At 47.0% G+C, this 23973-nt stretch overlaps 3 protein-coding genes across 3 annotated transcripts; 1 reads left to right on the top strand and 2 right to left on the bottom strand.

Annotated features, from left to right (window-relative positions):
• The first annotated feature begins 744 nt into the window (after positions 1 to 744).
• WDR55 (WD repeat domain 55) lies at positions 745 to 6169 on the top strand. Its single transcript, XM_004744778.3, has 7 exons — positions 745 to 1023; positions 4395 to 4495; positions 4589 to 4676; positions 4768 to 4947; positions 5044 to 5143; positions 5230 to 5399; positions 5484 to 6169. The coding sequence occupies exons 1-7, from the start codon at positions 833 to 835 to the stop codon at positions 5797 to 5799; spliced, it is 1146 nt and encodes a 381-aa protein (XP_004744835.1). The 5' UTR covers positions 745 to 832; the 3' UTR covers positions 5800 to 6169.
• Positions 6016 to 8944, bottom strand: DND1 (DND microRNA-mediated repression inhibitor 1). The gene is made up of 4 exons (XM_004744779.3): positions 8670 to 8944; positions 8424 to 8541; positions 7599 to 8060; positions 6016 to 6950 (listed from the first exon to the last, which is right to left on the bottom strand). Exons 1-4 carry the CDS (start codon positions 8691 to 8693, stop codon positions 6493 to 6495), a joined length of 1062 nt encoding a protein of 353 aa, XP_004744836.1. The 5' UTR covers positions 8694 to 8944; the 3' UTR covers positions 6016 to 6492.
• A 149-nt stretch (positions 8945 to 9093) lies between these two features.
• On the bottom strand, positions 9094 to 23935 carry HARS1 (histidyl-tRNA synthetase 1). The gene is made up of 13 exons (XM_004744780.3): positions 23752 to 23935; positions 23382 to 23471; positions 17784 to 17903; positions 14682 to 14777; positions 13904 to 14029; positions 13143 to 13250; positions 12894 to 12992; positions 12577 to 12670; positions 12246 to 12373; positions 11911 to 12153; positions 10382 to 10498; positions 10061 to 10207; positions 9094 to 9502 (listed from the first exon to the last, which is right to left on the bottom strand). The coding sequence occupies exons 1-13, from the start codon at positions 23839 to 23841 to the stop codon at positions 9431 to 9433; spliced, it is 1530 nt and encodes a 509-aa protein (XP_004744837.1). The 5' UTR covers positions 23842 to 23935; the 3' UTR covers positions 9094 to 9430.
• Positions 23936 to 23973: the final 38 nt, after the last annotated feature.

Raw genomic sequence — 23973 nt, 5'->3', positions numbered from 1 at the left:
TCGGCTCAGGTCATGATCCCAGCGTCCTGGGATCGAGTCCCATATCGGGCTCCTTGCTCTGCAGGGAGCCTGCTTCTCCCTCTGACTCTGCTTTCCACTCTGTCTGCCTGTGCTCGCTCTCACTCTCTCTCTCTCACAAATAAATAAAATCTTAAAAAAAAAAAAAAAAACGTCGACTAATGTCCCCATTTTCCTTTTAAGCAACTCCTTTCCAGTTCTGAGCACTGCTGGCCCGGCCTACTGAGGGTATGCAGCCAAACTGTAGGAACTGGCAAGGTGCTGTTCTTTGGCCCCAAAAATGTGAGCATAGACCCGCCGCAGTTTAAGCGTGCGCTTGGCCTGAGTGCTGTCCATGACCTCCACATGCCAAATTCTCGTGGTGTGGGGCTTTTGCGGCTTCCGGGCTAACGTGGAGGTTGCTCTTGGATGCCACAAAGCCATGAAAGACCGGTGTCCCCCTCTCCATCCTGAGGGCAGTAAATCATCCTTACTAGTTGCGGGAGGGAGTCCCCAACTGTCAGCATCGATCAGGATGAGGGGAAAGGACTTCAACAGTACCTAACTTCGCGAGACGTGACCAAGGATAACACTGACAGTCACGCCATCTACCTGGCCCAGAAAAGGGCCGCGGTAACGGGGACCAGCTGCTCACCTTGAGGGCTGGGTTTCTGGGAACCACTCCACAGCGGCGGCCCACCCCGCCCTTTCCCGTCTCAGCGCCACTTCCGGATCCGCCCCCAAGGCGGAAGTGGAATCTGGGCCACTCCTCTAGGTCAGGGGGAGGGTTTTGGGTTCGCTGCTCAACTGTTGAGCGGCTAGCTGTCCTTCGTGCATGGACCGCACGTTTGAGGAGAGGCCCGCCGAGGATGGGAGCGACGAGGAGGACCCCGACTCAACGGAAGCCCCGGTCCGCATCCGAGACACCCCGGAAGACATCGTGCTGGAAGCACCGGCCAGCGGGCTGGCATTCCATCCGGCCCGCGACCTCCTGGCGGCGGGGGACGTGGACGGGGACGTGTTCGTGTAAGTGCTGGGCAGGGCTCGGGGCTGCGGGATCTGGAAGCTCCCAGGGATAAAGTGGGATGAGGGGAGAAAGGTGCGGGAGACAAATCTTGCAAGACCCATCTGATCGATTCGTTCAGTAACACTTGGTTTTGAACCAGTTACCACACAAATCTCTTGAGACAACTGAAAGAAGACACAGTGGCTGGAATGCCCTGACGAAGCCCAGAGACAGTAGCAGGACGAGGCGGCGTTCAGGACACTTATTTTTCATTGGATTATTATACTGAGCCTAAAATGGGTTGAATGGGCCCCCTCCACTTTGCCTCTTGCCTGCTTTAATTGATCTTTCAAACACACATCTAACGACCTCTCTTTCTTAAGACCCCTCAGTAGTTTACCTTGGTTTTTAGGGTTAAGTCAAAACTCCTTAATCTAGATTTTAGGATCTTGGCCATCTGGTCCTTGCTCACTTTCCCCTTACTTTCTGTGCTCATTCATTCTTACCTTTTCAATGTATCTTAAATCCTCGGCTCTTTTGTGGCTTCTTCTTTCTGCCTGGAAAACTTTCCCCACTATCCCTGAGTTCTCAGCATCTCTGCATTTGTCCTCCCCTTCCCCAGGCTAAATTAGATTACTCATTAGACACTGCTGTGTTAGCACCAGATAACTTGCCCTCAGAAACTTCCTAATGGTTTGTAATCTTAAATCCGTTTGTGTAATTATTTGAATGTTTGCTCCTTCACTAAAAATAAAAATGTTTTTCAAACTTTTTTGACCTCAGCCCACACCACATATAATTATGTGTGATGCACCCTGATATTTTCCGGTTTATTACATTGTTATTGCAGGCACACAGACATAAAATACTGATCACAGTTCACTAATGGATCATGACTGGAGTTTGAAAAACATTTTTATGTAATCTGTGGTCTGTTTTGTTGTCCTTTTTATCTCCTCTTCTAGACCACAGTACGTGCTTAATAAGTATTTGATTTTGAACAAGATGAGTAGGCTGGAAGCAGTGAAGAGTCACTGAAGGTTTTAACCAGAAGAGTTGTGCTGTCAAACGTACTTAATGACATTAAACCTTAACGTCTTCATTAGCCTCAGTCAGTTTGGGCAAGTTAACTTCCATATTTTCATCTTCAAAAATGGAATAATACAGGCATACCTTTGAGACATTGCAGGTTTGGCTCCAGACCGTTTAAATAAAGCCAGTCACCGAATTTTTCGGTTTCCCAGTTCATATAAGTATGCATTATACATAAGTCTATTAAATGTGTATTAGCATTATGTCTAAAAAACAGTATACATGCCTTAATTAAAAGATATTTTGTTGCTAAAAAATGCTAACTGTCATGAGTGAGTCATAATCACTGGTCACAGATGACTATAAAAAATAAAACGAAAAGTTTTGAAATATTGTGAGAATTCCCCAAATGTGAGAGACACACGAAGCAAGCAGATGGTGTTGGAAAACTGGCACTGACAGACTGGTTCCATACAGGGTTGCCACAGACCTTCAGTATAAAAAAATGCAGTGTCTGTGAAGTGCTGAAAGAGGAGGTATGCCTGGACCTACCTTGCAGAGCAGTCAGGTGTTTACTGAGTTCAACAAAGGTGGGTTCCTTTCTACTACTACTCCTACTTACCTACTTCATGCCGTACACTTGGGAGTCACTCTGGACCTCCCGCTTGATTCACATCGCCATTGCTTCAGTTTGTCTCCTCTTTCCTACCTTCAGCCACTGCCTTCTGGCAGGCTTCTGACTTCTCCCACAATCATTTCAAAGAGGTTCCTTTCCCCAAAGGATTAAATTCATCCTTCTGCTTGGCCTATAGGATCTCCAGTCCAGTCCCTCTTTCTAGATTCAGCCATTTCACTCTCCTGCTACTGGAACCCTCCTCATTCCTTGTCCTTGCCCTAGAAGGGACATTCATACCTGTCTCCAGTATCTGCCAGGTGAACTGTTTAACTCTTCATGACCCATGACCCAACTCACATCTTGACCTTAGCTTTCCGGGGCTCTTTTCTCCTGCTAGGCACTGGGACAGAGCCAATAAGCAGACCCTGTTCTGCTTGCCTGAAACTCCCTGGCAATTAAGGACTTTGTCATCCGGCCATTTTTGAGGATCTGCCTTGAGGTAGCCACTGGTGATACACTCTTGACAAGTACTTGGCTCAAAGCTGAACTTCCAGACTGGCCCTTCTCTGTTCCACCTCCATTTTGATCCTACCTCCTTTTCAGCCTGTGGCCACAATATTCTGTAATTATTTTTAACTTTCTTTAGCTCATATAGACCTGGAGTACAAGAGCCCTGTCTTCTGTCAATTTTTACATTTCAAACTCCTGGAGGGCGCCTGGGTGGCTCAGTGGGTTAAGCCGCTGCCTTCGGCTCAGGTCATGATCTCAGGGTCCTGGGATCGAGTCCCGCATCGGGCTCTCTGCTCAGCAGGGAGCCTGCTTCCTCCTCTCTCTCTGCCTGCCTCTCTGTCTACTTGTGATCTCTCTCTGTCAAATAAATAAATAAAATCTTTAAAAAAAAAAAAAAACAAACTCCTGGAGCTGTTCCTTTTTTTTTTCTTTTTCCTTTTTTGTAATTATTTTTAACTTTCTTTAGCTCCTATAGACCTGGAGTACAAGAGCCCTGTCTTCTGTCAATTTTTACATTTCAAACTCCTGGAGCTATTCCTTTTTTTTCTTTTTTTAAAAATATTTATTTATTTATTTGACAGAGAGAGAGAGAGATCACAAGTATGTAGAGAGGCAGGCAGAGAGAGAGGGGAAAGCAGGCTCCCTGCTGAGCTGAGAGCCCTATGGAGGGGCTCCATCCCAGGACTCTGAGACCATGACCAGAGCCCAAGGCAGAGCCACCCAGGCGCCATTCCCTTTTTTTTCCCCTCAAGATTTTTGCTTGAGAGGGAGAGACTGAGAGCACAAGCTCGGGGGAGGGGAAGAGGGTAAGGGAGAGGGAGAAGCAGACTGCCTGCAGAGCAGGAAGCCTGATGAAGGCTCAATCCGGGGACTCTGGGATGACCTGAACTGAAGGCAGACACTTAAGCAACTGAGCCACCCAGGCACCCCTGTTCTTCTGCCTTTAGCAGGTATTTCATGTCCCCCCATTGTGGTCCAGATCTAGTATTTCCCCAAGCTGGGGCTTTTAAGGATGATGGGTCAGTTCACAAAGAAGTCTTGAGCAGATGTACTTTGAATTAATACATGTTGAATAAAAGACTTAACATTTGAAAATGGAAAAATGGGATGTTAAGCCCCTTGGGTTTGATGGTGTATAAACAGCAATTCCTAGATAGGCTGAAGGTTGACTGGTTGGTCTTTATATTCCATGCTGGCAGGTTTTGGAGTCATTGATTCTCCTCCTCCCCCTAGCTTTTCCTACTCTTGCCAAGAGGGAGAAACAAAGGAGCTCTGGTCTTCAGGTCACCACCTCAAATCCTGCCGAGCTGTGGTCTTCTCTGAAGATGGACAGAGTGAGTACCAGGCACCGCAGCCAGCCAGCCAGCAATCTTTTGGCAAGGGAGCAGGGCGCAGCACCATGACCTGAGTACCCCCTCCCTCCCCAGAACTTGTCACTGTCTCCAAGGACAAAGCCATCCACGTTCTAGATGTGGAGCAGGGCCGACTGGAGAGACGCATTTCTAAGGCTCATGGGTAAGGGCAGCTAAATTGTGTGTTGCAGTTAAGGGTAATGTGGTAGATTCCTCCTGGGACAGAGATGCTTCAAGAAGCTCTGTATCTCTAGTGCCCCCATCAACAGTCTGCTGCTGGTAGATGAGAATGTCCTGGCCACTGGGGATGACACAGGTGGCATCCGGCTCTGGGACCAGCGGAAGGAGGGCCCCTTAATGGATATGCGGCAGCATGAGGAGTATATTGCTGACATGGCTCTGGACCCAGCCAAGAAGCTACTGCTTACAGCCAGGTATAGCCTCAAAGCTGCCGCCCTTTCCCTTCCCTGTTAAAGCTCTCTCCTTTGATGGGAGCTTTGGCTAAGCCTGCTGCTCTGCTTTCTCTACAGTGGGGATGGCTGCTTGGGTGTCTTCAACATCAGGCGACGCCGGTTTGAACTACTCTCAGAGCCTCAGTCTGGAGACCTGACCTCCGTCACGGTCATGAAAGTACATCTGGGTATGGGGGTTTGGGAATATAATAGGGATCTGTTCAGATGGGCCTCCACAAATATGGTTTCCTTTATTTCCTGCAGTATGGGAAGAAGGTGGCCTGTGGCTCCAGTGAAGGCACCATCTACCTCTTCAACTGGAATGGTTTTGGGGCCACAAGTGATCGGTTTGCCTTAAGAGCAGAGTCTATTGATTGCATGGTTCCAGTGACTGAGAGCCTGCTGTGCACTGGTTCCACTGATGGAGTCATCAGGTGAGAGAGGCCAGGAAAGCCCTGAGATCACACCAGGGGCAGAGCCCACCAACCAAGACCAAACACTCTCTTTTCTCTGCCCAGGGCTGTCAATATCCTGCCAAATCGCGTGGTGGGCAGCGTGGGGCAGCATGCTGGGGAGCCTGTGGAGAAGCTGGCCCTCTCCCACTGTGGCCATTTCCTGGCCAGCAGTGGTCACGACCAGCGCCTCAAGTTCTGGAACATGGCCCAGCTGCGGACTGTGGTAGTCGATGACTACCGCCGGCGTAAGAAAAAGGGAGGGCCACTGCGGGGTCTGAGCAGCAAGGCTTGGAGCACAGATGACTTCTTTGCAGGCCTGAGGGAAGAGGAAGACTCCACAGCTCAGAAGGAAGAGGAGAGTGAGAATGATAGTGATTGAGGCAGATAGGTCCTCACTGGGCAAGTGTTGCTCCCTGGGCTGCGTACCCAGAGATGCTATGAACTTTTACTACTCTTATGCAGTACACAAAGCTGTGTAGCCAGAGGCTCAGGACTGAGGGCACTGGTGGGAGAAAGTCCTTGTTCTGTGGCAGCTGCTCACTCTGCCATTGTAAGACAAGTCCAGAGCTGGGGCAAGATAGCACGGACACAGGTGTACACCAACCAGGGGTTTAATATAAATACAACAGCATAGAAAAACCCAAAATCACATACACTGTAACCAGAATGTCAAGTAGTGGGGACAAAAGGCAGATTTTCTGACCCTCTGGCTCAGCCAGCCTCCAAATAAAATCAACAAAGGTGACAAATCAAGAGACTAAGAAATGAGATTCATACTAAGCTGTGGGAGAAGAAGGGTTGTTTGTGTGTCTATCACACTGAATGGCCAAGGAATACCATGAGGCAGGTCAGACCCTGGGCTGGGAGGGGGAGAACAAGGTCCCTCACCACAACTTAGCCAACCCTGAGCTTTCCTGGTGTACTGGGGCCCTGCCCCAGCTGGGAGGCTGTCCGAGGTATGGCAGGGCCCACGCTCCTCTTTGAGGACAGATGGTGGCTGCCCAGGCCTGCTGGGCTGGAGACTGACACAGGCTCTGCCAAATTGTGCAGGCTGCCTGTGAAGAGGACAGGGTCACTGCTTAACCATGGTACCTGCCTCAGCCCCGGCAGACTGGAGAAGGCTGGCTCCAGACTCACTCAGTGCCTCTAGCAGCCTGGCAGACACTGCATCCTTAGCCACCTCGTGCCCATCCTGCCCGTCTGGGGCCAGCACCACCCAGATGAGGCCACTGAAGGGCACTGGGTGCCCAGGGATCACCACCTGGTACCAGAAGCGGTGCCAGCCGGCAGGGCCTGTGCCCAGACACTTGGTGAGGAACACGGGGCTGCCCAGCTTCATCCTTTGGCACAACAGCTGCAGGGCAGCCCGAGCCTGGTGGGACTCTAGCTTGTCCCTGGCTGGGGCCAGTCGACTGCCCTCTGGCTGTAGGCACTGCAGTGAGGGACCCATAAGCTGCTGGCGGAGTCGCTGCTTCAGGTCTGGCTTAAGCCACTCCACGGCCACTTGCTCTCCACAGAGGCGGGACTGCCCTGCAGGAAAAAGGCAGACAAGGGGAGGCCTAAACCCTGGATCCAAGTTCCCAGGCCCTGTGAACCCTTTGGAGTCCGAGGGAGGCCTGTTTAATATCTAGCCTTCCCATTTCCTGGTGGCTTCATTGTTTCTTTGAAAAGGGGGTGTAGTAGCTGCTACCTTCTAAGTTTCCTTATTGGTATGTTGGTGGATGCAGGCTTTGTCTACCTCATAACCATCATAATAGCTAACCTTTATTGTGAATGCTTACCAGGACTCTGGGAATGTGCTAAGTGCCATCTAATTGTCACCACACCCAGAGGTAGGAAGATCTATAATAGATAAAAGGCAGACTCAGCAGGACTGCCTAGGGCAAATCAATTTTTCTTAAACCCTCTCTTCGTATCTAAAGAGGGAGATTATTCTGTGTTTCTTTGGAATGTTGAAGACTAACTTAAGACACAATGCACGGGAAGAGTTCACATAGGTGGTACTTGGTACACCGGCGGAAATTAAAAATCTCAGGTCATATAGTATGACGTCGAAAACCCAGGCATTCTTAACTCTACGATCTTGCTTCACCCTCTATACTGATGTGTCAAGTGCATGGCAAAATGTGTCTGGCCCCCTTCAGCAGCCCCCCGCAGCCTTGCTCCCCCCTCCCCTACCTTCCACTAGGGCTTTTTTGGCCATGGCGGCCGCGCGGTGCGAGTTGAACTTGAGCAGCGCAATTTGCGCGGGCGCCGGCCCGGGGCTGGGCATTAGCAGCGCCTCCTGCAGGCCGGAACCCAGGGGCTGCAGCGCGAGCAGCAGCGCGCGGCGGCTCAGACCCGGAGGCAGCCCGTCCACACTCAGCTCGCACTTCTCCGTGCTGCGGCACACGAGCAGCGGGCAGGACGGCCGCAACGGGTGGTTGTGCAGCGTAGCGATGGCTGCCTGGGCGCCGCGCCGCGAACTGTAGCGCGCGTAGGCGAAGCCGCGGTTCAGGCCGCTGAAGGTCATCATCAGGCGGAACTCGTAGAGGCGGCCCACGCGTTGGAACAGTGGGATCAGCTGGTGCTCGTACACGTCCTGAGGCAGCCGTCCGATAAACACTTCGGACCCGGCCGGCGGCGGGCTGCCCACCCAGCCTGGGGGAAGGGGCGGGAAGGGGCACCGTCATCCTCCGGGATGGTTCCGGGTTCGGGCCCCGGCACCCAGCCCGAGGAGGCCTATGGGCAAACGTCCGTGAAACGGATGCAGCACTCGCTCCCCCCGAGTCGTTGGCATAACTGGGTGCCTAAGCTAACAGCAAGGCTGGTTTCCCTGCCTCGAGGGAGGCAAGGTGGGTGGGTGGAGAGCCTAAGTTTCCTCAGCTGCTTGACTGGAGGGGGTGCAACAGACAGAGGTTTATGCCTGCTGAGCACCGGGATATCCCTCCCCGCCCTGAGGGTGCCGGTAGGTACTGTCGAGGCTGGGGGAGCGCGGCAGGCGTAGGGCTGGGACTACCGTACCTGGGGGTGGCCCGCCATACTTCCTCTGCCCGTTCACCTGCACCAGGCGGATGCCGGTCTCCCTGACCCACGCCTCCAACGCGGCCTTGTTCTCTGGATTCACCCTCTCACACCATAGCTGAAGGCGAAAGGGCAGGTTGGAATGGCGGATCACCGTGCCCGCCCCCACCTCGCCCGTGGAGTGGAGCCCAATAGGCCACTTCTTGCGCAGGTGGCGCTTGTCGAGCCCCTGTTGCCACCACTTACCTCACACTCTCGCTTGGACTGCATGGCTCTCTCCGCACCGGCCCCTCGCTACCTCCTTTATAACCTTCTCCGCATCTGCCTCTGGAAGCTTCCCTACTCCTCCGCCCCCCAAGCTCTCATTGGTTCTGAATACGACCCCGCCCCCCAAGGGGGTGGGGGCAGCCATTGCACGTGCGCCTCGGGAACCTCGGACCCTCAGGTGAAAGCTGGAACCTTAACCCAGGAGTGTGCCGACAGCCCCACCTCCTAGGGCACGGATGTGCGCTGGAGGCAGGAACCTCAGCGGCACCCTTCACCCTGGGGCAGTGCCAGTGCTGCGTACTTTAAGACTTTCTCCCCACTTTCCCACCGCTCAAGTCGTTGGAATGGGAGGCCTAGGCTCCCACAGTGATGGCAGGGCCAGTTAACAGTGACACAGGCAGGCTCCAGTGGTTGAGTCATTTTATTGGACCTTTAAGTATTGTTGGGGGGAGCATTCTCTCCATCTGGTTAGGGTCGTGCAGGGGCGACCATTCTTAGGCTCGGTCCCCAGAGCACAGACTGGACTAAGCCCCCAGGATCTCCTATGGAAAAATGGTGTAATACCTGGCCACTTTTGTCCGTGATTACCAATAAAATAATCATAATAAAAAGTCTCTGTTCTGACCACTGTTCAGGTCTTCCTGCTGGAACCCAAGTGTTCAAAGCTGTTAAGTATATATGCAGAGTCTTGTTTTAGCCTCAAATAGCACCAGTCCCAGTTGGCTGATAGTTTGCTCAACTCAGCAGATGCAAAAGGGCTGGCTTGTTCTCCTTTTGATTTCTTCCACAAGGTCTTCTCTTCGGACATCCACCTGGCCAGGATGGGGAGAGAAGGTGGTATGAGTATCTTTGACTCCACTGCTCCTAAATGCCCACTCCTTCCTCTAGTCATCAGGCTTGGCTCAGCTGGGAGCTGGAATGCAGACTAAAAGTAGATAGTGCTGGGACGCCTGGGTGGCTCAGTTCGTTAAGCAACTGCCTTTGGCTCAGGTCATGATCCTAGCGTCCTGGGATCAAGTCCTCCATCGGGCTCCTTGTTCTGTAGGGAGCCTGCTTCTCCCTCTACCACTCTGTCTGCCTGTGCGCTTGTGTGCTCTCTCTCTCTCTCTCTCTCTCTCTGACAAAAAAATAAATAAATAAAATCTTAAAAAAAAAAAAAAAGTAGATAGTGCTTCTTGGAGAAGCTAGAGACACTGGGTATAGATGGAGATGGGACTCCCTACCATGACCACTGTAACAGGTTAACCCTTTCGCCTTTTCTGAGAGGGTACTAACATGAGTGCCAGGCTTTTACTCAGGTCTTGAATGGGGATGGACTGCCAAAATGCCATACATTCCCCATCCCTCAGCTTTCCTGCCCACTTACGTACCTCTTCCCTGCTGGCCACTGAGCGGAGCTTGATGACCCCGTCCTTGAGCTCCTGCTCACCAATGATGGCCACCAGTGGGATGCCTGTCTCCTCACAGTATTGCAACTGGTTCAGCAGCTTTGGGTTCTTCTTGTAGAGCAGCTCTGCCTGCAGGGGCCAAGGGTGGAAGATGAAGGCTAGTTTCTACTGTCCTCAGGGACAACCTCCTTGGAGCCCAAGTGCTTTTAGCTCTCCTACCCGAAGTTGCCACGGAGGAGCTTTTATTTAGTCTGTTCCCAGCACTCCCAAGTTTGCTGCCACCCTGGGGCTGGCCTCCTCTACCTTGATCCCAGCATCCCAGAGCTCTGAGACAAGCCTCAATCTCTCCTCCAGCAGCTTCTTCTGTGCAGATGCCACAAGCACCTGTGTCTCTGTGGTCCGTACCTTCTCCTCCAAAGCCTGGGGAAGGGGCAGGTAAGAGAGAGCTGTGCTACCTTCAAGGCGCAAACAGAGCAGGCTGCTGTCAGGATACTGAGAGATCAGACCCAACTACACGAGCTCCACCAGGACAGGGGCCCAGTCTTCTCCCCTAGCAACGGGGCATAAGGTAGCTCCTAGAAGATGTTAAGAAATGAACTGACTGGTTCGTACCTATGACTTGCCAGAACAGATGATGTAGGGCAAGGGCAAAGGTGGTTTATGTACAATAACTTAAAACTTGTCTCCTTCTAGTACATTAAGGGTCCAAAAGAACATTCACACAGAAGCAATACTGTGAGTTTACCCAGTTCCCACCTACGACATGTCTGCCCAGGTAAAAGACCGTGCGTATTATGCTTTGGCCACAGGGCCCAACCCAGGGTGTGGGTGGACAGGGGAAAGGAAAAATGCTTCTGCTGCCCCTTGTCTTTTTCTGGAAAACTATTTTCATAGATTTTTTTTTTTGTAAGATTTTATTTCGCACAGAGAAAGAGAAGGGAGAGCAAGCACAAGAAGGGGGGAGTGGCAGGTAGGGGAGAAGCTGGCTCCCTGCTGAGCAAGGAGCCCAATGTGGGGCTTGATGATCCTGGGATCATGACCCAGCTGAAGGCAGCTTCTTAACAAACTGAGCCAGCCAGGTGCCCCTATCTTCATTGTTCTTAACAACATAAGATGTCTACTGGAACAGTGACCTTAACTGGGAAACATGGATGGTTTCCGCTCCAGAGGAAAGGATGGAAGCATTGGGATGATTACTGCTGGAAAATTCCCCGAGGGATGAAATGAGACCAGCCAGTTAAGAGCAGCAGCAAAGGAGTTCCTAAGCCCATGAGTACCTCCCCTGGTGTTACTCTAGGGGCTAGAGAGTGAAGATATCCACCTGAAGGATCCCAAGGCCTCAGATACACGCTTACCACTTAGAAACAACATCAGAGTAGTCAGGAGCAAGAATCTGGATTTAGACTGCCTGGATTCGAATTCTGACCCTGCTACTTAAAGAGTTTCACAACCTTGGGCAAGCTGTGACCTGTAATGCTTCAGTTCCCTTGTCTAGAAATAAATAAAAGTAGCTACTCTCAGAGGGGTATGTAAGAATTTTACTGATAGTGTTTGAAAAGCACTAAAATATCAAGCATTCTGTATTCTAAAGATATATCTTTGGATATGCTATGACTTCTGACAGTGCTCAGGAAAATGCAGGGATCCAGAAGAAAGGATTCTGTGAAGAAAGAATGATCAAAGATCCAAAAAGATGGCCTATAGTGGTGTACGAAAGACAATAACCATCTTTTCTCCATTTCTTTCCAAAGATGCTCCTTGACCGAAACAGTCCCCTTGAAGATAAAACAAAACAGCTCACATGCCACCAGCTGCGCACCCCCAGGACGTACCTCTAGCCTCTGCTCCACAATGGAGAAGATCCGCTCTACCCCAATGCTGAGCCCCACACATGGCACCTTGCGTCCTTTTGGGTCGAACATGCCCACTAGCCCATCATAGCGTCCTCCGGCAGCCACACTGCCCACACCCAAGGGCTCTTCCCCTGCCCGAACTGGGGTCTGTAGCAGCACTGCCTCATAGATCACCCCAGTGTAGTAGTCTAGGCCTCGAGCAAGGCTCAGGTCAAAGGAAATCTGTGGAGACAAGAGCACAGTCAGGACCAGATGAGGATCAAGGACCTGAAACCCCAGAGCTCAGCTACAGTGTCCACCCCAGCCTGACTCACCTTGTCAGCAATGCCAAACAGGGTCAGGTATTCAAACAGTAGTTTTAGGTCTCCTAGGCCCTCCAAGGCCTGTTTGTTTTGGGACAGTTCAGGATCCTGGAGCAGCTGTTCCACAAGGGATACCCCACCTGGGGAGATACCATTTGTGAGCCAGACTGACAAGAGCAAACAGGTAGAGGTGCTTTCTACCTTTTTGCCTAGACTACACACATCTGCATGCATGTACACACACACACACACACACACACACACACACACACACACACGGAGTTTTGGCCTAAGGTTTGAGGCCAGTTCGATGGCTATTGGAGAGGCAGGGTCTGTTCCTTACCATGCTGCTGGACATAGTCCCCAATACGGTCAGCCACCTCGGGTGCAAGGCCCTTCTCTCCCACCATCTCGTTCTTTACTTCCTCCCAGGACACCTAGGCAGACAGATACCAGTAAGGGACTCCTGGGTAGTTCTCCACTGCAGAGCAAGTGTGGGTCCTCCTGAGGGGGCAGTTTTGGAGCAGAAGTTGCCTTTCATTCTGGGGCTAATCCTCCTTTGGTGAGCACTGAGGCAGGCCTCCCTCATTTCTGATCTTATTTTACATTTCTCAGAGCAGGGTGGGGTCTGAGAAAAGAGTGAAGTGTTTAGGTCATTACCTTGTCCAGCTTGTCCACTGAGGAGCAGATGGTTCGGAACTTGCTATCAGGAACACCACATATGGCAAACATCCCATCGAGGATGCGCCGATCATTCACCTGCAGGGACCCAAGGCACAGTGAGGATAGAATCCCTTTGTGTGACCATCAACAGTTTTGGTCACTTGGGCTACTGGTCTCTCTGCAGAGGATATTCTCCTATGAGAAGCTAGGCCCGGCTTTGCCCTTCCAAACCCATTTAGCTCTGACCTTGACCAGGAAGTCGCCTATCTGAAGGGAACTCAGGATCTCACACATGATCTTCAGGCACTCTGCATCAGGGATCATGGGGTCAAATTGTCCGGCAATATCAAAATCCTGCAGGGAGATGGGTAGATACAGGGCTTAGGGTTTTAACTGTCTTAAGGGTCGGGCGGGCAGACAGGGTACTGGGAGCTCTGCTTTTTCCCTATAAAGGCCTATCTACACTCATGCACACACCACCTTCATTATCTGTCAGAGCACCAACCCAGAGGAATCTCCCAGCATTCTTGGGTCTCTTACCAGTCCTGGTTTCCCTTCTGTCTACTTTCCTTCATTATCTCACTCAGCTACTTTTCCTTATTTTCTCATAGTACTGTGGGGGCAAATACATGGCCTTAGTCCTTAACCATTTTCTCTTTATTCAGAAGCTCTGCCACCACTTTGGATGACCTGATACTTCAAATCCAATCTCCCCATCCTTTGCTGTGATCCAATCGCTGTGGTTTAACATAAAGAAAACTGGACCAAGAGTTCAAAAGCCTGACTTTGGCTTTCTTATCCCTACCATCCCTTAACCTTACTGAATTGCAAGTTTACTCATATGTAAAATGGGGAGAATAATCCCTATCCTCTACATGAAAATACTCAAGTAATCTAAGGACTAGCACTATCTGGTGCATCCAGTTTGTTCAGGACACCATGAGTACCCAGGAGATTCTACTAAGTTGAGGGAGGGCCAAGTTCCCTGTCATGCCCCACATACTCACACACTGATAGAATTCCCGATACCGGCCACGGGTCATGGCTGGGTTATCTCGCCGATATACTTTGGCTATGTGGTAGCGTTTAATGTTGGTCAGTTTATTCATTGCCAAGTATCGAGCAAAAGGAACCTGATAATGGTTAAGGAGAAAGCCCCTCCTCATACAGTCCAGCAGCTGATTATCACCACCAACAGAAGCTGGGGTCTAACCTTTCTCTGTGTGTGAGTAAAACCACAACCTGTAAGATTAAGAGTATTTCTGAACATCAGAATCAACTTTGTTCACACAGCAGAAGTATCAAAAAGGATTAGGGTTCCTCTCCCTTTGGTTAGTGTCTCCCCTGGACTATGCTGAGCACAGGAGGGGGCCAGGCAGATATGCCAGAGAGCAGAGAAAGGCTTCCAGGATTTCTGAGCAGATGATTCTCTGACATAGCTTGGAGATAAAGGAATTGGACTGTTGGTCAATTAAAGAGAACTCTGTTCACTGGACAGGGCAGGGGAGAGAGACTCTGGAGCCAAGGGATTACTGAGTTGGAACTGGTTCCCAACATAAAGCTGAGCTCTCACTCAGGATTCTGAAGACTTTTAAGGCTATGCTCTGTTTAGCTAAAGTCCCATTCCTGGTTTAAAGAAATAAGTTCCCTGATTATCATAAGCATCATAGGTGGGGATTAATCCCACCTATGTCTAGCTATCCCCAAACCCGAGGCAAGAAATAGCCCCAGCCCAATGAGAACCAACTGATCCAAAGTACCAAGAGACCAAGTTTAGAAAGATACGGTGAGGTCATAGCGAAGGGACAGCAGCTCTCCACCCTGGTCCTTCAGGTCATAGATAAGCTTAGAATCTTCTCCATACTTTCCAGTCAGTGTTTCCTGAGAAAATACAAAGGTGGTCACAATGATAAATATAACAATTTAAAGGGAAGTTTGGGTTTATTTTTTTAAGATTTTATTTATTTATTTGACAGAGATCACAAGTAGGCAGAGAGGCAGGCAGAGAGAGAGGGGGAAGCAGGCTCCCTGCTGAGCAGAGAGCCTGATGCGGGGCTCCATCCCAGGACCCTTAGATCACGACCCGAGCTAAAGGCAGAGGTTTAACCCACTGAGTCACCCAGGTGCCCCTAAAAGGAAGTTTTAAAACAAAACCCCACCATCCTAACATGACTGACTGCAACCTGTTTATACTTCTGCTATCTCAATGCTAATGTATTTGATGTTAACTATAATTGAAAGGACATGCAAAGTTCATTTTCTGCTTTTTTACACATATCCATTTTGTGACAGAGCTTAAGTATTATTTTTTTATTAAAAAAAAATGAAAAAAAAAAAGATTTTATTTACTTGACAGAGAGAGATCACAAGTAGGCAGAGAGGCAGGCAGAGAGAGAGGAGGAACCAGGCTCCCCGCTGAGCAGAGAGCCCGATGCGGGGCTCAATCTGAAGACCCTGAGACCATGACCTGAGCTGAAGGCAGAGGCTTTAACCCACTGAGCCAACCAGGCGCCCCTGAAATATTCTTTTTAAAAGCTGAGTAATACTTTGGTGAGAAGCAGCTCTGTATTTCTTTCCTTCCCAGTGTTACACTGTCAGTTGATTAGGTTATTTAAAAACAAAGTTCCATAACATTTCAATAAATACACTTCAGTATAGTTTTTTCCTTTGGAATATACATTTTTTTTTTAAAGATTTTATTTATTTATTTGACAGACAGAGATCACAAGTAGGCAGAGAGACAGGCAGAGAAGCAAGCCCTCTGCTGAGCAGAGAGCCTGATGTGGGGCTCGATCCCAGGACCCTGGGATCATGACCTAAGCAGAAGGCAGAGGTGTTAACCCACTGAGCCACCCAGGCGCCCCTGGAATATACATTTTTTTGAGAATTAATTCCTAAGGTTGCATTATTAGATCAATGAAATGTTTTTATGATGCTTAAAGTTTGAACAATGTCAAAAGGCAAAACTGAAATAGTAGTTCTTACCATGTGATGGCTTCAATAAGGTGGTAACATATTTTACTTACCAGACTGGAAAAGCTTAAAAAGCCTGAAAATTCCCAGTCTAGAATTAGAAACATTCATACATTTGGTCGGTGTTACGGGCTGAACTGTGTCCCCTTCAAAATTCATATATTGCAATCCTACCCCCCAGTAACCTCAGAATATGACTATATTTGGAGACAGTGTCTTTGAAGAGGTAGTTAAGCTAAGTGAAGATGGGGCCTAATCCAATTTAAGTGATGTCCTTATGAAAAAAGGAAAATTGGACACAGGCAGAGGGAAGATAATGTGAAAACACTAGGAAAACACCATCTACAGCCAAGGAGTGAGGCCTGAAACAGATCCTTCCCTCAAGGCCCTCTGAAAGATCCAACCCTGCTGACACCTGATCTTGTACTTCTAGCCTCCTGACACTAAATCTGCTGTGTATGCCGCCCAAGTCTGCGGTACTCTGTTCTGGAAGCCCCAGCAAACCAAGAGAATTGGTAAACATAAATGAGTACAGTCTTTTGATTTAGCAATTTCTGTGAATTCACCCTGCAGATGAATGACCACCAGTACCAGACATTGTTCTAAGCAATGAATATACATCAGTGAACAAGACCAAGATACAGTCCACACCCTCATGGATCTTTCCTACTAAGGAGGAGAGGCAGTACACTAAGGCAAGAAAACAAATTAAGAGATAATTAAAGTTAGTGATAGCTGCTCTAATGGAAATAAAACTGGTCAATGTGATAGACAATGGATACTTTAGACAAAATAGTTGGAGAAGACTATTCGAAGAATGGCAGTTTAGTTGAGATCGGAAATTAAAACCTTTAATCTCTACTTTAATCTGAAATTAAATCAAACAAAGAGGGGCGAGGGAGTTCAAGAAGAGGTAAGGGCAAGTACAAAGGCCCTGAGATAGAACTATATTTAGAGGGAGGGGCCTAGGGAGAGGGTGGTTGCGTTATGGCCATTGGGGAGGGTATGTGCTATGGTGAGTACTGTGAAATGTGTAAGCCTGGCGATTCACAGACCTGTACCCCTGGGGATAATACATTATATGTTAATAAAAAAAATCAAGAAAATTAAAAAATAAACCCATATTTAGAATGGTCCAGGAATAGAAAGAAGACCAGAGTAGCACTGGGGCCAAGGGGAAGAATAGCACAAGATGAGGTGGGAAAGTAAGGCAATGGCAAGATCATGTAGGGCCTTGTAAGCATGAGCAGAGTTTGGATTTTGTTATAAATGTAATGGGTAATGGTTTTAAACAGGGAGTGATGCAGTCTTTTTTTTTTTTTTTTTTTTTAAAGATTTTATTTATTTATTTGACAGAGAGAGATCACAAGCAGGCAGAGAGGCAGGCAGAGAGGCAGGCAGAGAGAGAGAGAAGGAAGCAGGCTCCCGGCTGAGCAGAGAGCCCGATGCGGGGCTCGATCCCAGGACCCTGGGATCATGACCTGAGCCAAAGGCAGCAGCTTAACCCACTGAGCCACCCAGGCGCCCCTGGTATTTTTTTTTTTTTTTAAATAGTAAAGAACTGGAAGCAATCCCAGGGTCCATCAACAGGAGACTGGTTACATATTTATTCTTTATATATATGGTTTGTATGTATCTCAAAAACATCTCAAGAACCGGTACTAGGGAATTCATTGTAGACAGGACCATAACAACGTCCTCTAACAAGGGCCCTCTTTTGGAAGCCACCAGCCATGACCACAGCAAATAAAAAGTAGGGCCTCTCCTTCTAAACCAGGCCTGCCTCCCTTCTCTTTGGAGAAAATAATGGTCTTTGTCCCCAACAGGAGAGACACTTCTCACTCTCTTATCATCTTCTTTGTTGTTTATATATCCACTCTCCCACCACCCAATTTCTCCTTACCAATCCCTCACCTTTAGTTCAAACACAGGCGTATCAATTACTTCTGCACCATGACGCTTGAAACAGCTGACAATTACATCAAACACCTTCTCCCGAACGGCCATCTGCCGGGGACTGTAGTCTCTTGTACCCTTGGAGTCCAAATTGGCCAAAAAACCAGGGATGGGATTTAAAAACAAACAGGAAACATTAAGGACAAAAATACAAAAGCATGGCCTTGAGGATGACAGATATAAACACTGCCCCAAACTTTTTTCCCTATCGGCTACGGAGTTGTAAAGCAAGCACAAACAATTCCCTAGTAATTATCACACCCATTTGCTAACACCCTTCTAAATTTCATCCCCTTTTTAGCGTGGTTATATTTTCTAGAATTCTTAGAATGCTGTTTTCTTTCTTTTTTAGAACAATATTTTCTGAGAAGTTTTCCTAAAAATTCATTTTCTATGATACCAGAACATTTCCCTTCCTATGAGAAAACACGTACCTGAAGACAGGTATATAACCAACTCAAACTGGCTTAGCTAGTTTAGTTAAGTAACACTTAACCGCAGCGTAACTTAAAAAAAATTCCAATACTATTTGCAATAATTACTAAATTATAATAAATATGATTCTCTAATCTGCTTCTAATAACCCTATGACATAGGCTGGGCAGATTCCTTTTATGGATGAATTACAGGATATTGAGGAGTTAAATCATTACCTAAGGCCACTCAGCAGGTTCGTGGCAGTCAGGGCTATAATAACACTGTCCTTCCAGATCAGAGCTTCTAATCTGGGTGTTTACACCCTATTCTCAAGTCTTCGGTCTCAGGACCTCTTTAAACTTTTACTATTTATTAAGGATCCCAAAGTGGATTATACCAATCAAAGTTTATTGCATTAGAAATTAAAACTGTGAACATTTAAGAATATTTATTAGTTCACTTAACACACAGTAAATCCATTACACATTAACACAAATAACATTTTAGGAAAATACAACTACTTCCCAAAACAAAAAAAATTTGGTGAGAAGGGTAGCGCTGATTTACATTTTTGCAAATCTTTAATGTCTGACCTAACAGAGAACAGCTGGGTTCTTATATATGCTTTGTGCATTCAATTTTATTGGGATAGGTTGTTCTGGTTGCATAAAGAAAATCTAGCCTTACAAAGATGTGTAATTGTAAAAGGAGAATTTTTTTTTAAAAGATTTTATTTATTTGACAGAGAGAGAGGAGAGTAAGTACATGCACACAAGCAGGGGGATCAGCAGGTGGAGAGAGAGGGAGAAGCGGCTCCCTGCTGAGTAGGGAGACTGCTATGGGGCTCGACCCCAGAACCCTGGGATCATGACCTGAACTGAAGGCACCACTTAACTGACTGAGCCACCCAGGCTCCCAAGAAGGAATATTTTAATAAACTTTTCAGCTAACTGTAGATAACCTTCTTAAACTAAACCAAAATCCAAAAATTGGTAGTTTCTTAAAGATTGGTTGCAGTGTGGAATAGGAACTACATCAGTAAATTTTTCACACTGTTAATATGGTACCCCAAATTCACAGAGACAGAAAGTAGAACAGTAGTTACCTTGGGGCTGGAGGGAGGGTAGAGGGGGAAGTTACTGCTTAATGGGTATAGAATGTCAGTTTGGTATGATGAAAATAAGTTCTGGGGATGAATAGTGGTGATGGTTGCACAACAATGCAATGCGAACCTGCTTAATGCCACCACACTGTATGCTTCAAAATGGTTTAAAAAGGTGACTGGGTGGCTCAATTAGTTAAGCATCTGCCTCTCTCTCTCTGCCCACCCCTCCCCCCAGTGCTCTCTTTCTCAAATAAACAGATAAAATCTTTAGAAAATAGTTAAAATGGCAAATTTCATGTCACATATATTTTACCATAATTTTAAAGATATCGACTACTCCATCTTGTACTCTGAATGAATCTTTTACCCATGCATTATTTTATAACATTATACATCAGTCATGTGGAAAACATTGGGTCATTGATAAATTATACAGATCTTCTAAATATTTACACACTTCACTATATTAGAAAACACCTTTGTTAATATCAACACAGATCTCTCTTTCACTACTAGATTGGGAAGCTGTCTACATGATGGGAAAGATACAAGTTCCCTAAAATCTTTTTTTTTTTTTTTTTAAAGATTTTATTTATTTATTTGGCAGACAGAGATCACAAGTAGGCAGAGAAGCAGGCAGAGAGAGAGAGAGAGAGGAGGAAGCAGGCTCCTTGCTGAGCAGAGAGCCCGATGTGGGGCTCGATCCCGGAACCTTGGGATCATGACCTGAGCCGAAGGCAGAGGCTTTAACCAACTGAGCCACCCAGGCGCCCCAAGTTCCCTAAAATCTTAACTTTCACCTGAATGCTTGAATTTTGTCAATGGCAAAAAATATTGTCAGATGTTGTCCTTGAAGTGACAAAGCTCACTTCATTCATTATCCAAATCTTTAAAACAGCAGTTTGTCTTTCAGTTTTTCTTTCAAATAAAAAAGATGTTCTGGGGCGCCTGGGTGGCTCAGTGGGTTAAAGCCTCTGCCTTTGGCTCAGGTCAAGATCTCAAGATCCTGGGATCAAGCCCAGCACCGGGCTCTCTCCTAGGAAGGGAGCCTGCTTCCTCCTCTCTCTTTGCCTGCCTCTCTGCCTACTTGTGATCTCTGTCTGTCAAATAAATAAATAAAATCTTAAAAAAAAAAAAAAAGATGTTCTGTGAAAACAGTAGGTAGGCAGCTTAAACTCATGCAATAGCACAAGTGTTTTTCCTGCTCTGGAATGCAGCAGAAGGGCTTTCTGTATTCTTACCATTTCATCACACAGAATACTAAAAAAGAGAGTACTCAAGGGTTGGGATTCAATAAAATGAGCAAATTTTACTGTTATCAAGGACATTCATAAGCAAAACTAATTTTTTAAAAAATTATGAATGCAGGAAAATAAAGAACATGATGGCTACTCGAATAGTGTAGGGCTGCTGTCATGTTTCATGCTAAGACACCAGCAGTTCTACTCACCAGTGCTTTTGCATTTTCATTAACAAATGTGGTCACAAAGGCAAATATATGTCAGTATAATCATAAAAATAATTTTGACCACAAAAACCTCTTGGAAGAGTCCTACCCCATGATACTGGGTTTTCCGTTAATATAAATTACACATCAAGAGACACATTTCAACAAACTAAAGTGGATACTAACTCTCCAGTATAATCTCACTTTCTTTTAAAATAGTATAGGGGCGCCTGGGTGGCTCAGCGGGTTAAAGCCTCTGCTTTCAGCTCAGGTCATGATCCCAGGGTCCTGGGATCAAGCCCCGCATTGGGCTCTGTCAAATAAATAAATAAATAACTTAATAAATAAAATAGTATGGAAATTTTCAAACACACATTATAGAGAAGAGTATCATACACCACCACGTTATGTATTACCCAGTTTCGATAACTATCAGTGTCTGTTATTTTTATGTTATCTAAGGTCCAACTTTTTTTTCTGGATTATTTTATTTTTTTAAGAACTTATTTATTTATTTGTTTGTTTGTTTGTTTATTTATTTATCAGAGAGAGAGAGAGAGAGCACAAGCAGGCAGAGTGGTGCGCAGAAGCAGAGAGAGAAGCAGGCTCCCTACTGAGCAAGGAGCCCAATGCGGGACTGGATTCCAGGATCCTGGGATCATGACCTCAGGGGAAGGCATCGGCTTAACCGACTGAGTCACCCAGGCGCCCCTTTCCTGGCGTATTTTAGAGTAAATCCAGACATCCTATCAGTTTGTCCCTAAATATTTGTCATTTGCTAAAGCACGAGGTTTAAAAAAAGCCAAAACACTAAAATACCTTTATTACAAACAACAAAACAAACAGCAGCCCTTTCATATCATCTAATACCCAAGCCGTGTTTAATTTTCTCCAGTTGCCTCAAGAATACTTTTTTAGGGTTGACTGTTTGAATTAGATTCTAAATGAAGCCCATGCACTGTATTTGTTTGTCTCTTGTCTGTTTAATCCACAACAGTTTCCTTTCCTTTTTAAAAAAATGTCATTTATTTTGAGGAAATTGAGTAATTTGTCCTAAAGAACTTTTCATATTCTGGATTTCATTAACAGTGTATACAATGTGTCATTTAATACATTCCTCCATCTCCCATATTTCTGGTAAACTGGTAGGTCAAAAGGCCTGATTAGATTCAGGTTCAATTTTTCTTGGCAAAAATATTTCTTTCTTTTTCTTTTCTTTTCTTTTTTTTTTTAAACTTTATTTATTTATTTGACAGACAGAGATCACAAGTAGGCAGAGAGGCAGGCAAAGAGAGAGGAAGGAAAGCAGGCTCCCTGATGAGCAGGTAGCCCGATGTGGGGCTCGATCCCAGGACTCTGGGATCATGACCTGAGCCAAAAGCAGAGGCTTTAACCCACTGAGCCACCCAGGCACCCCGGCAAGAATATTTCATAGGTGGTGCTGTGTACTTATTGCGTCACATCAGGAGAAACATAATGTCTGGATGTCCTACTTTTAGTGATGTTAAGATCTATCATTGGGTTTAGTGAGGCCAGCATGATCTGTCACAAATTCCCCATTAATTTTTCAGTGAAGAGTTTGAAAAACTATTGATAATATTTGCTTTGTAATTTTACATTGTCTCTTTCACCTTCGAAATTAGTTGCGTGTAGAAAGGAATAGCTCAATTAACTTAGGAGCCCAAAGAATGAACCTAAAAAGGTGACACCTTAACACAAGGAAGACCCCTCTCCTTTGAAGTCCAATTTCACACACATTTATTGAATTATCTGTTCAGTTCCAGACACCAGTCTCAGCCTCTCAGGGTAAATAAACTATGTGTATAAAAGTCACCAAGAAATACAATAGTAGATATATATATATATGAAGTGCCAAGGGAACCTAGATGAAATGGTAAATAGTTCAGGTTATAGAATTTACAAAGAATGACATCTGAACTCCTCCTCTCCCGAAGGAGACCACGCTAGTAATGTCCAACGGATTTCCACTCCTCTACTCTCCTGTATATTTGGTTCTACTAATCCAAGTCTTTTTCTAATTCCTGGAAACTACCAGCGTTCTCTTCTCCTTCAGGATTTCCATACTGTTCCCGAACTTACCTTCCTCATGCTCTCTCCCTGGCTACCTCCCATTCATCTTAGTCAGTTAGTATATCACTTCTGTGAGGCTTTTTCAGACGCTCTAGTTCTTATTTGTCCCAGAGAATGCTTATCATTTCTTTATATCATTTATCACAACCTATAATTACATATTCAAGAGTGGAATTATCTGTCCTAAGTCTGTTTCCTTCAGTAGAATGTAAGCTCCATGAGGGCAGGCTATATTGTTCATCATGGCATACTCACATATTATGGTGCTAGGCACTTAGGAAACACTCAGTAAATATTTACTTAATGAAAGAAGGAGTAGCAGTAGCTGGCATACTCCCCTAAGCACCCAGCTGGTCTAGTTTCTGCCATCACTGCTATCCCAGAATGACTCAGATTCCAATTCAGCCCAGCTCCCAGAAGAACTATTCAAGGAAGCAGGGGCATCCACCCTTGGGAGTGGGATTAGGGACTTTCTCCTTAAAGGAATTATATTTACCTTGGGGGTTTTGAGCACAAACTTCTGTTTCCCTTCATCAGGGCCCAGCTGCGCCTTCAGTTTCAGTAGTTTTGCCACCTCCTCCTCGATCTGTGGACGTAAAGTAGGTGCTGAGCTATCACGTCTGCCACTCCTTCCTCTCTCGGCCATTCATTCAGTATCCCACCCTCATCAGAATTTGAGGCACATTTCTCTCCCCAAGCCCAGCTTTGCTTCTCTCGGGTCCTACCCCGCCCACCTCCTCAACCAGGCCCTGCTTCTCCCTTCCCCGCCCGGTCTCCTTTCCCACATCTCTCTTCTATGCAGACCACCCAGCTCTAAGTCCTCCCTGGCCCTAATTTTGGCCTCTCCCCTGCCACCTGGGTCGCACCTGCTCAGCGCTGGCCTTCTGCTGCTTGAGACCCCGCACGCGCTCTCCCTGAAGTCGCACTAGCTCCTCCAGTGCTGCACGTTCTGCCATCCTGCGGCCAACCGGCGCTGAACGCTGTCTAGATCAGCTTTTGTTGCCGCAGCCTCAGCACGGACAGCTTCCGGCTATCGAGTCACTGGCCCGTACGCCTAGAGAGCCTCCGCCGAACGCAACAACCACTTC

This window comes from Mustela putorius, unplaced genomic scaffold (genome assembly GCF_011764305.1).
Source record: "Mustela putorius furo isolate JIRA1106 unplaced genomic scaffold, ASM1176430v1.1 tig00000145_pilon_pilon_pilon, whole genome shotgun sequence".
NCBI lineage: Eukaryota > Metazoa > Chordata > Mammalia > Carnivora > Mustelidae > Mustela > Mustela putorius.
This window is presented reverse-complemented; position numbering and strand designations above follow the sequence as displayed.